General features: G+C 41.8%; 1 protein-coding gene across 1 annotated transcript; it reads right to left on the bottom strand.

The window, feature by feature from the left end:
• Window positions 1-2,460: 2,460 nt before the first annotated feature.
• On the bottom strand, window positions 2,461-7,584 carry LOC143525206 (uncharacterized). The gene is made up of 6 exons (XM_077018833.1): window positions 7,233-7,584; window positions 5,135-5,776; window positions 4,716-4,865; window positions 3,955-4,019; window positions 3,545-3,811; window positions 2,461-3,097 (listed from the first exon to the last, which is right to left on the bottom strand). The coding sequence occupies exons 2-6, from the start codon at window positions 5,766-5,768 to the stop codon at window positions 3,053-3,055; spliced, it is 1,161 nt and encodes a 386-aa protein (XP_076874948.1). The 5' UTR covers window positions 5,769-5,776; window positions 7,233-7,584; the 3' UTR covers window positions 2,461-3,052.
• Between the last annotated feature and the right edge of the window lie 6,000 nt (window positions 7,585-13,584).

Consider the following 13,584-nt stretch of genomic DNA (forward strand, 5'->3'; position numbering starts at 1 on the left):
ACATGGAAACTCTGGCAGTCAAATAGTTATTTTAATTATCTGATTAAGTCTTAACACTCCACAAAACTGTAATGATGGCCAAATTTTGTGTCAATGTCTATGACCAAATGAAAACCTTTGCGATCTGCTAAAAGTCGCACATGATAATGAGAATACATTGGAGGGGTGGAGACATAGTGACATCAGTGATATACCTGCTTTGTTCACCTTGATATTAAAATATTTCTCTTCAACAGTTCATGTTCCATATGCAGGAACATATTATGCCTACAAATGTCATATAATTCATTTTAATTTCAGTTTCTCTCATATTCTCTGTTATTAGTTATAACACCATCAGCGCTGCCTAGAATGGCATAAAATGTTTACAATGAAGTAGCAGTACTGGTTTAGATGGCATATAATCATCAATCATCATGGTCATAATATTATAAGTGGTGAAATCCAAACTGCACACTCCAGTCATGTAAATCCCGGACCAATCCTGATCCTGGACCAGAACTCATGCTTCACTGGCCTTTACTTAAAATACATATCTGTCAATATGACAAATCCATTTTGGAGACCAGAATTACATTTTTTGTTACATTATTTATATGTGGACTTTGAATGTAGCATCGTGTTTTAGATACCAAGATACCCACCCTTATATGTAGCATGGTTGAACAGTACCTGTAGAAAAATGTCATACCTGTTTAAAATCGTCGCCTTATGTCTTATAGCCTGAAATCAAAACTGACAAAAATATCACACATTTTATTTACACACGCTCTTATGTCTGTGTAGCAGTCTGTATCTTTGGTGCCCCGTTGAGAGCTTAGAACTAACCCCCACCCTGAACAACACTACATGAAGTGTAGGCAAAGGTATGTCAAAGAGAAAGGAGGATTTAGCACATCATGGAAACCACAGGGAAGCCAGAAAAAAATCCCCAAAGTATAGAAACGATAAAACACAATGACAAATGAGAAGTAGCAAATTAGTGAGGACAACTTTGTGAGGACATCATTTTGCACGCACAAGGCCGGATTTAATATGATACAGAGCAAACAGCACAAAAGACATCTCAAAACAGTCGTGTTTACAAGAAACACAGTCCTGTTCACACACAGAAGCAGTCGTGTTTACAAGAAACAGTAAACAGTTAAAGCCATACAAAAAGACAGAGGCTAAGGATCAGGAAATGAAAATAGCTTAAACTGCTGAAAGTTAGGTTTGGAGACCGATACAGTGACTTGAAAACTGTATGTTTTTGCAACCTGGTTAAATAACACAGTTAGATTAAAGTTCTGATTACAACTGATGTGGTGTGCTGGAGATCAGAGGGGATGAAGACACCCAGCACTGAGGCACACAGGGGCATGGGCTTGTGACTTAGACGAGAACTCAGAACAAATTACACAGACAGTATCACAACAGAGCCACTATGAATTATGAATTTGCTACTGAAAACAGAACAAGATCATTCATAAGAACTGATCTGGTTAACGGCACTATACTATAAGGTGTAGTAAAGGTTTAAAAACAATCAGTTCTAAAAGTTCAGTTTGGTTTTTTCAGTTTTGATTTTTGGAGAAGGCAGTAATATTTCTGCATTTATTTAAATGGATATCTGTCTGATTACGTATAGGGGGTGTATTTAATTTAACTTAATGCCGGAATTGCTGCCACACTCCAGAAATGTTTATGATTTCATCTGTTTTGTATATGTCCTCATAGAGCTATGTCCCGTTTCATTTCTCCACATGGATGCCCGCCTGCTCGAGGAATAATGAGATGAGGAGAGACCAGCGATCCATCCTGGACCGGCCACCTCCTGCCTAACCGGATATGCCTACACCAAGATAGACATTATTACATCTTTTCCTTTTCTTTATTTCTTTCGGTCTAAATTGTTGTTGTCATGGTGACCGGTGTCAGCCAGAGGAGGATGGGTTCCCCTCCTGAGTCTTGGTTCCTCTCAAGGTTTCTTCCTCATGTAGAAAAAAACTAGGGAGTTTTTCCTTGCCACTGTCGCCCTTGGCTTGCTCACTGGGGGCTAGGACTCGGCACTTGTAAAGCTGCTTTGTGACAACAACTGTTGTAAAAAGCTCTATATAAATAAAATTTGATTGATTGATGTATGGTTTCACCACTGTGGAAATACCATCAAAGTAAATGTAGCATGTTCTTTAATTTAATCATATTCAGTTTCATGTCAACACCCACCTGTGCTGGAGCACAGAACCACTTTGTTAAAATGGTCTCTGTCCAATTATTTATGATTTTCACTGTTACTGAGATGATATCAGATTAGCAGCCATGACTACAGCTATTGAAATGGACAGTGGCCAGCACTAAAAGAGAGTGATTTGTACCCAAATAGATTTCTCCTTAATGTTATCAAAATAACTGAGGTACACTACGACAAACATTCGTATTAGACATCTTCAGATGGTGAAAAAAACAATCCTTCAATAATCAAAATCTATAAATATTAATCAAGAGACATTTTTACATTACATTTAAAAATTACATTGAAATGACTTAAAAATAAAGTTACATTAAAACGGTCATTTGGTTCATAGTTTAAAAAGACCTGTAAGGCATGCTGAACAGCACACTATCCTTAGACCCATCAGCTCAGTTCCTGTGAAGCTCGTGTCCTCTTTGTGCTGTAGCTCAGGACTGTCACGGTTCATTAAGCATGGCTCATGAGATCACAGGGCGTGGACACTGATATGGCTTGCTAAAAGCAAAATATAATCTCCTACATTCTCTCCCTTCTGTGTGTTCTCATCTGAACTCTGAGGGGCCCTTAAAATCAGTGTCTGAAACAAACATTTCTTTCACAGAAACATAATTATTTAAATTATGTACTATGACCACAGTGTCGGCCTTTATCTCTTTAAGACAGCCATGTCAGAAAATTTGACATTCACAGCAAGTCCCAGAAGTCTTCAGGCCTTCAGTGTGAAAACCACAAACACTGTAGAAGCAGCCATGTGCACCACACTAGCACTGTTCACAGAAGCATCCCGTCCGGACCGCTGGGGTTATGACCCCAGTGCTACTACTCCGGATCACTGCTGCAATGGTTCTCCACCTCGGTCGCCATCTACAAGGGTGAAATAAGTCAAAGGTCAATCAGTCTGCCCACACTAACAAACAGCAGCCTCGCCAGGCAGCTCGTTGAGCATGTGTGTCAAAATGGGAACCAGAAGAGAAATGAGGAAATTATTGATAGAGATTTCGACCGCCTGAACATTACAGATAATATGAACTCTGTGCTAGTTATGCCTATGTTCAGATTTCTCTGTATTGTCATTATTACACAGCTATTGAAACAGATACTATTATATATTTTGTGAATTGTATGTATTGGAATGTTTTAAAAGAACATGTAATAATTCCAGTATTTCTTTGTTTACTATCCTGGTTACCCCAGGTGTCTTGATGATTTAGCAACAGCTAATCCACATAGATTAGGGTTTAGTTAATCTGGGATTTCTGCACTTTACTTTCTACTTTACACCAAATGAATCTCTGCACTGCCAGCCCTTACCTGGCTGTGGACGGAACATATTTGGGTGAAACGGTCCTGCAGGTACTGGTTTCCAAAGCCCATAATTCGGCTGACGGCCTGGTTGGAGAGGCCAGCCACCTTGGCGGTGAAGTCCAGGGTAAAAGCGAGCTGTACTAGTTCTGGGGCCGTATGTGAGCCCTGGGCCTGGGTCAGGGGGATCTGGGAGATGTACTGGTCAGCAAGCTTCTGGAACAAAGTGTAGGACAACCTCTGGAAGAAGGACTTCACACTGCTATTCTTCTCAATCTGAGCAGAAGATTAAAGTGGATTGGATTACTGAAGTGAAGACATTCTTTCTGTGAATGGTGAATTTCAGTACCATTTAATTAAATGTGAAATAGAAAGAATGCATATATGCATTTGCTTTTGAGTGGAAAGAAACATTTCACCTTCTCATTAATGTCATCTCCATATCGCTTCATTAAAATGATTATCCTCTCCACTGTGACATCATCTAGAAGACATTAACAAATTCAACACTGGACAACTACTGTTAGGTTTTGAAATTGTCTAGACGTAGTTTACAGCCATCAGGGTTCGCAAACAACAGTATAAATTTGTTCAGCCCTCAGTGATCCGTAGCTGGCCAGGAGAACCGATTCACAACACACGAGTGTCAGAAAAGAAATCTAAAGTTAACATGTAGTTAAATACAGACGAAATAACATGCATCTTAAGACAACTGGCTAAGAATATGTATGACTGGTGTTCTCTTCATCAGGAAAGGAGGTGCAATGTAGACTAGATGTAGGGGCAGTGAAAAAGTACAAGACTAAAAAGGAACAAGAAGTAAAAGAGAAGTTCTAACTGAGGGACTGACACACATAATGAGAATGAACAAAATGTCAGAGTGCTCTGATTGAGGGTCACAGAGAGTGAATCACAAACTCCCTTACACTAACTTAATAAATGCAAGAAACCCCAATAACACACACACACACACACACACACACACACATACAAGAAATCAGGACGCTGTGCCAGTGCAGTCCTGGTACAAACAAAACCATGTTTAAGCGGTCGTGCTAAAACTTAAATAGTAACTATTAAATTCCACTTGTGTTAACCATGTCTACAGAAATACATCTGCATGATGAACATCATAAAATCTTTTTATTTACACAACCATTGTGATGGAAAAAACAGCCACCTGCTTGGGGACTCCACCCTTCTACGTCAGCTGTGGCAGGGTGACTCTCAGCACCATCCACAGCCGGGCTGGCCTTCACTTCCTTCACGATCCGCTCCAACTCCTTAGACACGTTCTCAAAGTACGTCTGGGTAGGCTCCACGCTAACAGCTGAATGGAACAGGAAGGACTGCTCAGGACGGGGTCACTTTACATGGTTTCTTCAAAGCACACCAAGGCAGGTGAAGAGACATTCCTGTTCCCACAGATCTTAGTTCAAACCCCAAACTAGCACATCTGAACCAGCGATATTCGCTCTGAATATTAGAGCGAAGTGTCTTGGGTTAGCAGGACTGTTCATTTTTATATTATATATAAAAAGAATTTTAAAATTACGTAAATTTAATGTTGTTTGTAAAATTGTAGAAACAATAATGCACCTTCAGGAAGCTTCACCATCTCTCTAGGAGTGAGGCCATGAGGCTTTCTTAACGATTCAGAATTGTCCACATCCCAATTCCTGAACGAGACCCTTTTTAAAGAGTGCTTCTTTTTCACAGCTTTGGAGGGGTGAAGTGAGGACTCCGTGGCACCTTCAGGGCTCAGTGTGGTTACAGGAGTCCTGCAGCCTGAAGAGGAATTGGTGTTTGTGGGAGAAGTATCCTCAACCCTTCTCTCAGACCCCTTCTTTGAGAACCACTGGAAGAAAACCCTTAAGAACGACTTTCTCACTGGCTCTGTTGTCTTCTGGGTTTTATTTCCCACACCCTCAGTGCAAAACTTGGATGAAATGAGAGTAGAGTCCAATTCACACAGTTTGTCAGACTCTGTGGTTCCCAGGATCCTCTCAACGGATTGGCGTCGAGCAGAGACATCACTGAACGCCCTTCTGGCCTGACTACCTCCATCGGCCTGTGTCACCCACTTACGGGACTTTAGCCTGTGTTTCTCACACCTGCCCGCATCGTTGAGACTTAGGCTACGCTTTACGTAGACCTCCAGCAGCCGAGTGGTGGACCTCTGGTCGAAGAACAGCAGCTGGCGAGAATGAGTGGAGTGGTCCGTCTTTGGCATCTTGAGATCTGTCAGAGAATGGAGACAAATAAGGTAATTAATAACGTCAATAATCCTGACCATCATCGAGTTTTTACATGAGTGGGACTATGGTCTTTCATCCAAAAGATATCAGAATAATCTGCCACCCACATGTTTTATTTTGCTTTTGAGACATTTCTTGAAGCAGATTATTTTGGATTTTTCCTTTCAAACCTGAGAACAACTGAACTAGGGCCTAATAAAATTACAAATTGGCTAAGATGAACTTATTTTATGTAGCCCCAAGCTGTATATTCACACAGTCTGCCAATGGGGTTTTGATATATTACACACAATGACATGCCATGCTAATTAGACAGCCCTCTGGGCTTGATTACTTTAGCCTCACCTTCCTGCCATCCGCACGCAGTACTGTTTGAAGCAGATCGGCTAGAATATTAAAAAGTTAAAGAAAGTACACTGCAGATAGGCATGTCTATTTTTAGCAGGCATTTTTGTTTACCCAAATGTATTCTAGTCTGTTCATGGCTGCGGAAAACACAGACTGTTAGCTAGCTAGTTTTATGAAAAGCCAGCTTATTTATGTTGTCCTTTGATTGTAAGTTTGTTTTAATTTGTTATAAAACAAAAATCGAAGTTATAAAACTCATTCATGCTGAGTGGCACACCTAAACTTAACCCAGGTGGCAATGACAGTCCAACACACGTCTTTGCCTAAAGCTTGGCCAGCACCCACAAAGACTAGCGCATCCCCTCTGTTGGGTAGGGGAGCTGGTCAGGAGTGACTCAACGCCCCATGACACTTGGGTAGCTGGGATGGCTGAGCCTGCTTGAGACGGGGCCACCTCCCTACCAATGTATGAAACATCTGATGAAACATCTGATTTTGTGCCCACTACTTTTTGAAAGAATAGTTACTCATGTTATATAACATTTATATAACTTGTTGTAGTTGATAAAATAAACTTATTACGTACTTATTACGTATTGTTCTACACCAACAGGACTGACTGACAGACGCAATCAAAAATTATTTCGTTGAAGCCTCATTTCCTAATGCGGATTTCTTTTTCATTTCGATGTAGCTAATTTCGACTTAGTTTTACTAGTGTGAAAGAGTTATTCAGTGTGATGCGCTCTTCTTCTTGTTTTGTGCAAGTGAAAACATAAACAAAGAAAACCGCTATTCTTCACTTCCGCTTCAACACTACAACAAATGAAAGCGCCACCTTGTACGCCGTTGCTTTTTTTGTAAGCCCACAACTTGGTTTGCTTTGAAACATGAATTATAACTGGTCTTTTAAAATTGAGAAAAACGCAACAAAATAAAGAAATAAACTCAACCGATGCCCACACAACGCTTTTTCGGGGAAATAGAGCACACGATGTAAACAGTTCGTTTTGGTAAATCTGTCCGTGACCTGACCAAAATAATCTTGTAAAAAAAGTTTTCAATTGTAAAATCTCAGTGTAAAACCTCACCTCTGAGAAACGGAGCGAGAAAGGACGTCTAGGAGTCAACGCGAGAAACATTTAGCTGAAACATTTAGCCGCTCTGCCGTGCAGGAAGACCAAAACCTGCGGCACATGACCGTCCACAGGACCGAACCCGTCCCACGTCCGGGAGACCAGCCCACCACATTAACGCCCGTACCAATGAACAGTCCGCTTGATATTTGACGTTTGATACTCGCTAGAAATTCCTCAACTTTGGACTTCAGTGGCTCCTGAAACGGTCGACATACTTAGGTCTACCTAATTTCCTAAGTGTAAAATAGCGTGCCAAATTAACTACGTGCGTGCTCTTTACTGTCATCTCAACAGAAATAGTAGCTAAACCGTATGTTAGGTTTGTAAATTAGGGATCATTGTCAAGAAGCATAGGAGACACAAACGTAAAATACACGAGCGAATGAAAGAAGTGCAGGTCTTACAGCAACTGTTAAGAAAATTTACTATTTAGCGACTCTTGATGTTTTGTTTTATGGTTTTTTTGTCTGTCCAGGGTGCTTTTTCTGCTTTAGTGTATTTTCGCTAGATGAAAGTTTTACCCTCTTCATGCTATGTATATCTTTTAGTGACCGTCCCTATTTTCACTGTTTCGTTTTTGCCTGGGCCTTTTGGTTTCATTAACCGGTCATTGTGAAAAAGTAAATGGCACGTCGTGTTTTTTATTGCTGATTCTACAATATAAAGTGGGATGCGCTTTACATCGATACATTCAGTGGTTCTGTGTTATTACTGCCAAAAATTATTAAAATGTACATAATGGCCCTTAAAACCTTTCATCTTCAGGGGCGCTGTGCATCTTCTGCGCATGCGCACTGACCCTAGCTCACAAAAGCTGGGATATCGAATGTGAAGTATTTCATTATAATGCTTCAAAAAAATGTAGCCCCAACTCGCCTAGATGTCCTATTAGTTTGAAAACATATTATTCAGCAACTAAGCAACTGTAAGTTGTTTAGTAACTAAACTGAAACCTAAAAGGAGTAAAGAATGAGAGTGTGCTCTCTGGTGGTCTGGGGGTAATGTGGGCTGCTTAAGGCTTCTGTGTCTGTGGGTCGTGTTTCACGGCTAGCATGAAGGAAAATCCTCATGGTAAACATAACAGACGATAAGTGTTTTAAACATTCATGATGTATGTCAGGGGGTACTTGACTACTTGTGACTTACGCTTGCCTGAGACATCCCAGAGACCAACAGGCCAAGCAAACAAGTCTATTGTTTCAGCATCACATTACGTTTTCACACCACTTTGTTGAATTGGCACAGCTGATATGGCAGTTTGCGCTTGTGTTTGCTTGAATGTGTGTGTGTGTTGTTGTTGTTTAGGGAAACCCATTGTAAGGGAGCTGTGTGTGTATTAGTATGCTGTGTGCTTGAGATACTTTGTGTGTGTATACAGGAACGAAACACACCATGGTCCAGAAGAGGCATGGCTTACACAAATACTCTCACTTCACTAACCCTCTGGGACCAGAACTGAGATCACATCACTGATACATGGAGTCCATTTCCACGGCATTTAGATGCCCAGCGTTTCGTGTGACGGATGTGGTGATTCGCCAGCAATGGGAATGTCACAGCTCCTCATCTGCTCTGCAAACATCACACCTTTTGTCAGTGGGGTTGTCTCTTCTCTAAAACACTACTAGGCATTTTATGCTATTCTAGAAACTAAATTCATACTCATTATTACACGGGAAAGGTGAGATCAGAGCAAAATGCCAAGAACAGTATTAAGAACGGTATTAAAGGTGTGTGTTTAAAGACTACTACACCCTGCCAGTGCTTTGAGTGTAAGCCACCACAAGGGGGCAGTGTGGGTTTGCAGAGTTTTCCTTTTCGGCTCCTTTGCAGTGGGTTGTTTTGTGCACGCTGTTGCTGCTCACATGTTTCACCTATGGCTCTGCTATGGGAATCAGTCACCCTATAACAGCCCCCCACCACCACATCCGTTGTGACGCTCACCCAGTGTTTACACAGCATCTAAGCAGATGTCTCTTACTCTAAGGCAAATTCGGCTTCAATCCAGAACAACATTAATCTTACCCAATTCTCCTTTACATTAACATTAGAGATTAATATTACTAGACGTTTATCATTAATATACTTTTGCTCTAATTCCACTATATTACCTCAAAAGAGATTAAAGACCAGATATTTAAATTAAGTGATATGTGGGAATTTGTCTTAATTCTGGCTGTTGAGATGAAAAGAGGATCATTTTCAATGTGAGGTATTATGCTTTCTGCTTGCCTTTCTGACTTGTAGTCCTAAAAATCCAACCCAATATTATACTAATTCTGTTATATGTGAAATAATTGTTCTCTCATGCAGTAATAGACTTAATCTGTCCTTAAAGACCAGTCAAAGATCTGAAGGCATCAGGGAAGAATGGTCAGACACGTAAACCCAGACCCATGTGCTTATCGGGCCTGTTTCCCATAGGGGTAATATATCTGCTGATCTGAGGTCAGTAGAAGTATACAGTTCCCTGTCAGCTTTTACTTCTGTGCAGATGTGTTGTTTCTGTTCCAGCTACTTTGGAATAACAGTACCCGTCCACGAACCGAGGTTCCCCCCACCCCAAAAGAAGAAGTATAAATGTTGGAATCTGTGCCTTGCACGCCATAACTGCGACTGGATATGTCAGGTGAAATCAGGTGAAAGAACCGCTCGGGTGAAAAGAAGCTGAAGCATCAGTGGCCACAGCTATCCAGGTGTTTCACATGTTGTTGCTGATCTCCTGGTTACGCTGACAGTAGATTTTAGGTCAACATCTTGTTGCATTGCAGCTCTCTGCGGCAACATGTACTCTCTCCTGCTGCCACCTACTGGCCATGAGCTGTAAGGCAGGTAAAAGGGATCGCTTGTGGAATTAAACACCACTGTTCTTTAACCTAACTAAAACCTACTTAATCAGAATGATATGATAATGTAGATTTTTTAAATATTAATATATACAACATATGCTAATTAAGTGTTAGATGTAAAATGATATACATTCTCTCCAAGACAAAATATTAAACAAGCAGAAACAAACTAAGCATCAGTTTCACTCTTGGCAGATAGACACAACTGGTAGACAGACACAGACAGACTACAGCATAGTTTTAAGATGTTATCCTTAGAGGGTGAACGTGAACTTGTTCATAAAGATGGTGTCAACTCATTTGTGATGTCATCATTTTGCAATCCTATCTAATTACATCAGCTGGCAAACACCTAAATCTGAGTTTTTCTTATTCTGTCAAACAGCGATAACATCAAAGCACTTGACAACCTGACAAGCGAGGAAGTCATTTACACCAGAATTCAATCCGTCTCGGGAACACAAGACACGCTTACACAGTCCTGGGAATTCACCCCACAGTGCCTGTCCCGACCAGCAGCTACCCTGCACACGTCTTCTCAAGAGATCTCGTGTCTTTCTGGCATCTTCCAAAAGAGATATAGGTCAGGATTGACCATGTTACCTTCAAGTCACCTGCTTGAATCATTCAGGGGAGTTTAACTCCTGTGGTTTAATTATTAAGGTGAGGGTTAAGGCAAACTTTTAGATTTGACGGATGTTGTATATATGTATATATGGTTCAAAGGTATGTTGAATTCTGAGATGTCTACAGAATGATCTATGGTTAATTCTGTGAACAGATGGCAAGGCACTGTGGAAGTCATTCTGAGCAAGAGCATCTACCAAATGCCCAACAATTTAAAAACAAATTTGTAAAAATATGTATGCATGTTTATATATGAGTATGTATGAATATGTATGTACGCGTGTGAGCTGGTACTTACTGCAGGTGAGTAATGAGAGGTGGGAGGAGCCTGGGTACGTGACCCTGGCATGTGGATCAGACTTCTGGCAGCTTCAGCGGCACTGTGACGAGGGCAGTGTGACCTTCCACTGCTCACAGGGAGAGAAAGTGGGCAAGGATGGCACACACTGGCACAGCATGGGCACTGAGGAGGAGAGACTGTGACCAAAACGTTGCTATGTATGTGTGTGTGTGTGTCTGTGTGTGTTTGTCCATATTTTGAGAAGCATTTCTCTCTGAAGTAGGAGGTTGAAGCTAAAAAGCTAAAAATGGCATGCACACACACACACACACACACAGACACACACACGCAGACACGCACGCACACACACGCACACACAGACATGCAGACACGCACACACAGACACACAGGAAGTCTAACTAAATGTGAAGAGCAAGGGAATGAGAAGCAAGCAATAAACAATACAGTTTATTAGGCTCGAACATACTGACTGGATTTAATGCTAACAGAAGCTTTTAAACTTCCTTCAGTCCTGATGATGGAGCTTTATGACGTTCAGGGTCCCATAACTTAGTGTTAGTACACACTGCTGGTGGCAGTACACTAGAGCCAGAGCCAGTGAGAGCCTGGTTAACGTACCTGACAGGACCTTCAGGTTTACTGTTGCTAAAGGAAAATGCTAACCTGACTGACCTTGGCACGTATGACCTGATGTAGTCTGATAAGATGAACCTGGTGGATGTGGTTACGCTTTTAGCTTTTATCTGTAGATTCTTTAACAAGGAGATGAACTCTGCTGTGAGGAACATTAAGAAATTGTAATGCTCAAATCCAGCAGGCGCCTCTGTTTTTTTTTTTTTACACTTAAATGGTTCTCCTGACACTGGAAATCCTTTTGAACTGACCTCAATCTCTGCAGCTACGCAGCGGAACAGGGCATAATACACCACACCATATACCCAATGTTGTTACGTTACAGGACAGACCACAGTGTTGCTGTCACTGTGGGGGATGCACACTCTCCATTAATGTAAGACCTGATGGTGGCTCCACTTTCTACATCTCTGCTGTGCTGCTACGCTGGAGAAAGAGCAGAGAAACGGGGTGTTACTTTCACTCCCTAATCATCCCTCTCCTTCTACTCTCCTCTCTGTAGTGTCTACATGAATCCCCCTCCGTCATCCCTGTCATTAACAAGGCTTCTTTATCGCTATGTTTAATGTGTGTACGTGTGTGTGTGTGTGTGTGTGTGTGTAGGCGAGTGAATGGAGCAAGGCTTCTGGTCCCTTGGTATTTTTGGTTCATGTGCTGTGTTGAAGGTGACAGGGAAGAATAGAGGAAGATGAGGAAGAGGAGGAGGGGAGTCTGGATCATTCTCAGCAACATTAGCTTCAGGAAGGAGGGGGCTTCACACTGCAAACGCAAGAGCTTCAATAGCAACACGTCACTGTTCCCAGGCTGCATGTATTTTCCAAGCACAGTGGAATGAGGAGGTCAGGTGAACAGAATCCTGCAGAGTCCTTTTACTACACAGTGAGACGTGGACACCTGCACTGGCACTTATACTGAGCATATTTATATTGAATTTTAGCACAAAGTCACGGAGTCTGGCAGACGGAGCCTATCGCAGAGTCACAAGCCCCATTAATCCTGCAGGAGGATGAGAGAGGTCACACCCAGACAAGGAGAGAAGACACACCAGACAAGGAGGAGGAGAAATGATGTATCTCTTGCTTACCACCTGTGTACACGTACCTCATGTTCTTGATGCAAGGTCATTTTCCGCTGCATAGAGAGATCCAAACATCTCCAAACATCTCTTCCCCTTTACCCTTTACACGCATTACACTTAACACACTGTACAAAGAGATCCAAACATGTCTTCCTCTTTACCCTTTAACCCGCATTGACTAATTTATTTAAGCTTCTAAGGCTCGGTGAAGGCTTTGCCCTTTGTTGGCAGGGACTCTCCCCATTCCTCTCTGCTCCTCAAGCTGTTGCTGGGGAGGCCTGCGTTCCAGATACAGCTACTACAGCTTAATGGTTTCAGTGGTGGTTGCAGCATGGAGCTGAAGAACAGTCCTGCTTCTGGCAGAAACCATTCAGCTGGAACGCAACCGTTCACACAGGCATTCACAGAAGTACCACTGGGTTAGGGTTACTGTCGTGGGGCACGAGTCTGTAAATAACAATATAACTTAGACTCAGAAGAGTCTAGAATGTGAATAAGCATGGCACAACATTTAAATGCATTAACGAAAAATGTGAATTTTCACATTTGTTGCTGGTCTAAGAATTCCCAACCCATAGCAGCAGCAGGGCTTTTGAGGTCAGACAGGAAGTATCTGCCATTACCCTGTTTCTTCTGCAAAGCCTGACTCCTCAAGAGAGTTCTATTTATTCTGAAAGGCATGAGTCCTCACTAAAGTTGTTTACAGTAGCCCAAGTGAGAGCTGCTCTCAGCATCAAAATGATGTGGAAGTGATAGAGAGAGAGAAAGAGAGGGGGAGAGTCAGAGAGAGACATGGAAAAGAGAGAGAGAGGGACA

Source organism: Brachyhypopomus gauderio, chromosome 10 (genome assembly GCF_052324685.1).
Source record: "Brachyhypopomus gauderio isolate BG-103 chromosome 10, BGAUD_0.2, whole genome shotgun sequence".
NCBI classification, from domain to species: domain Eukaryota; kingdom Metazoa; phylum Chordata; class Actinopteri; order Gymnotiformes; family Hypopomidae; genus Brachyhypopomus; species Brachyhypopomus gauderio.

Coding starts and splice junctions, on each gene's coding strand:
- LOC143525206 (XM_077018833.1), bottom strand. CDS start 5,768: ATGCCAAAGACGGACCACTCCACTCATTCTCGCCAGCTGCTGTTCTTC. Junction 4,866..5,134: donor GATGGTGAAGCTTCCTGAAG/GTGCATTATTGT, acceptor TGTTCCATTCAG/CTGTTAGCGTGGAGCCTACC. Junction 3,812..3,954: donor GAGATGACATTAATGAGAAG/GTGAAATGTTTC, acceptor TCTTCTGCTCAG/ATTGAGAAGAATAGCAGTGT.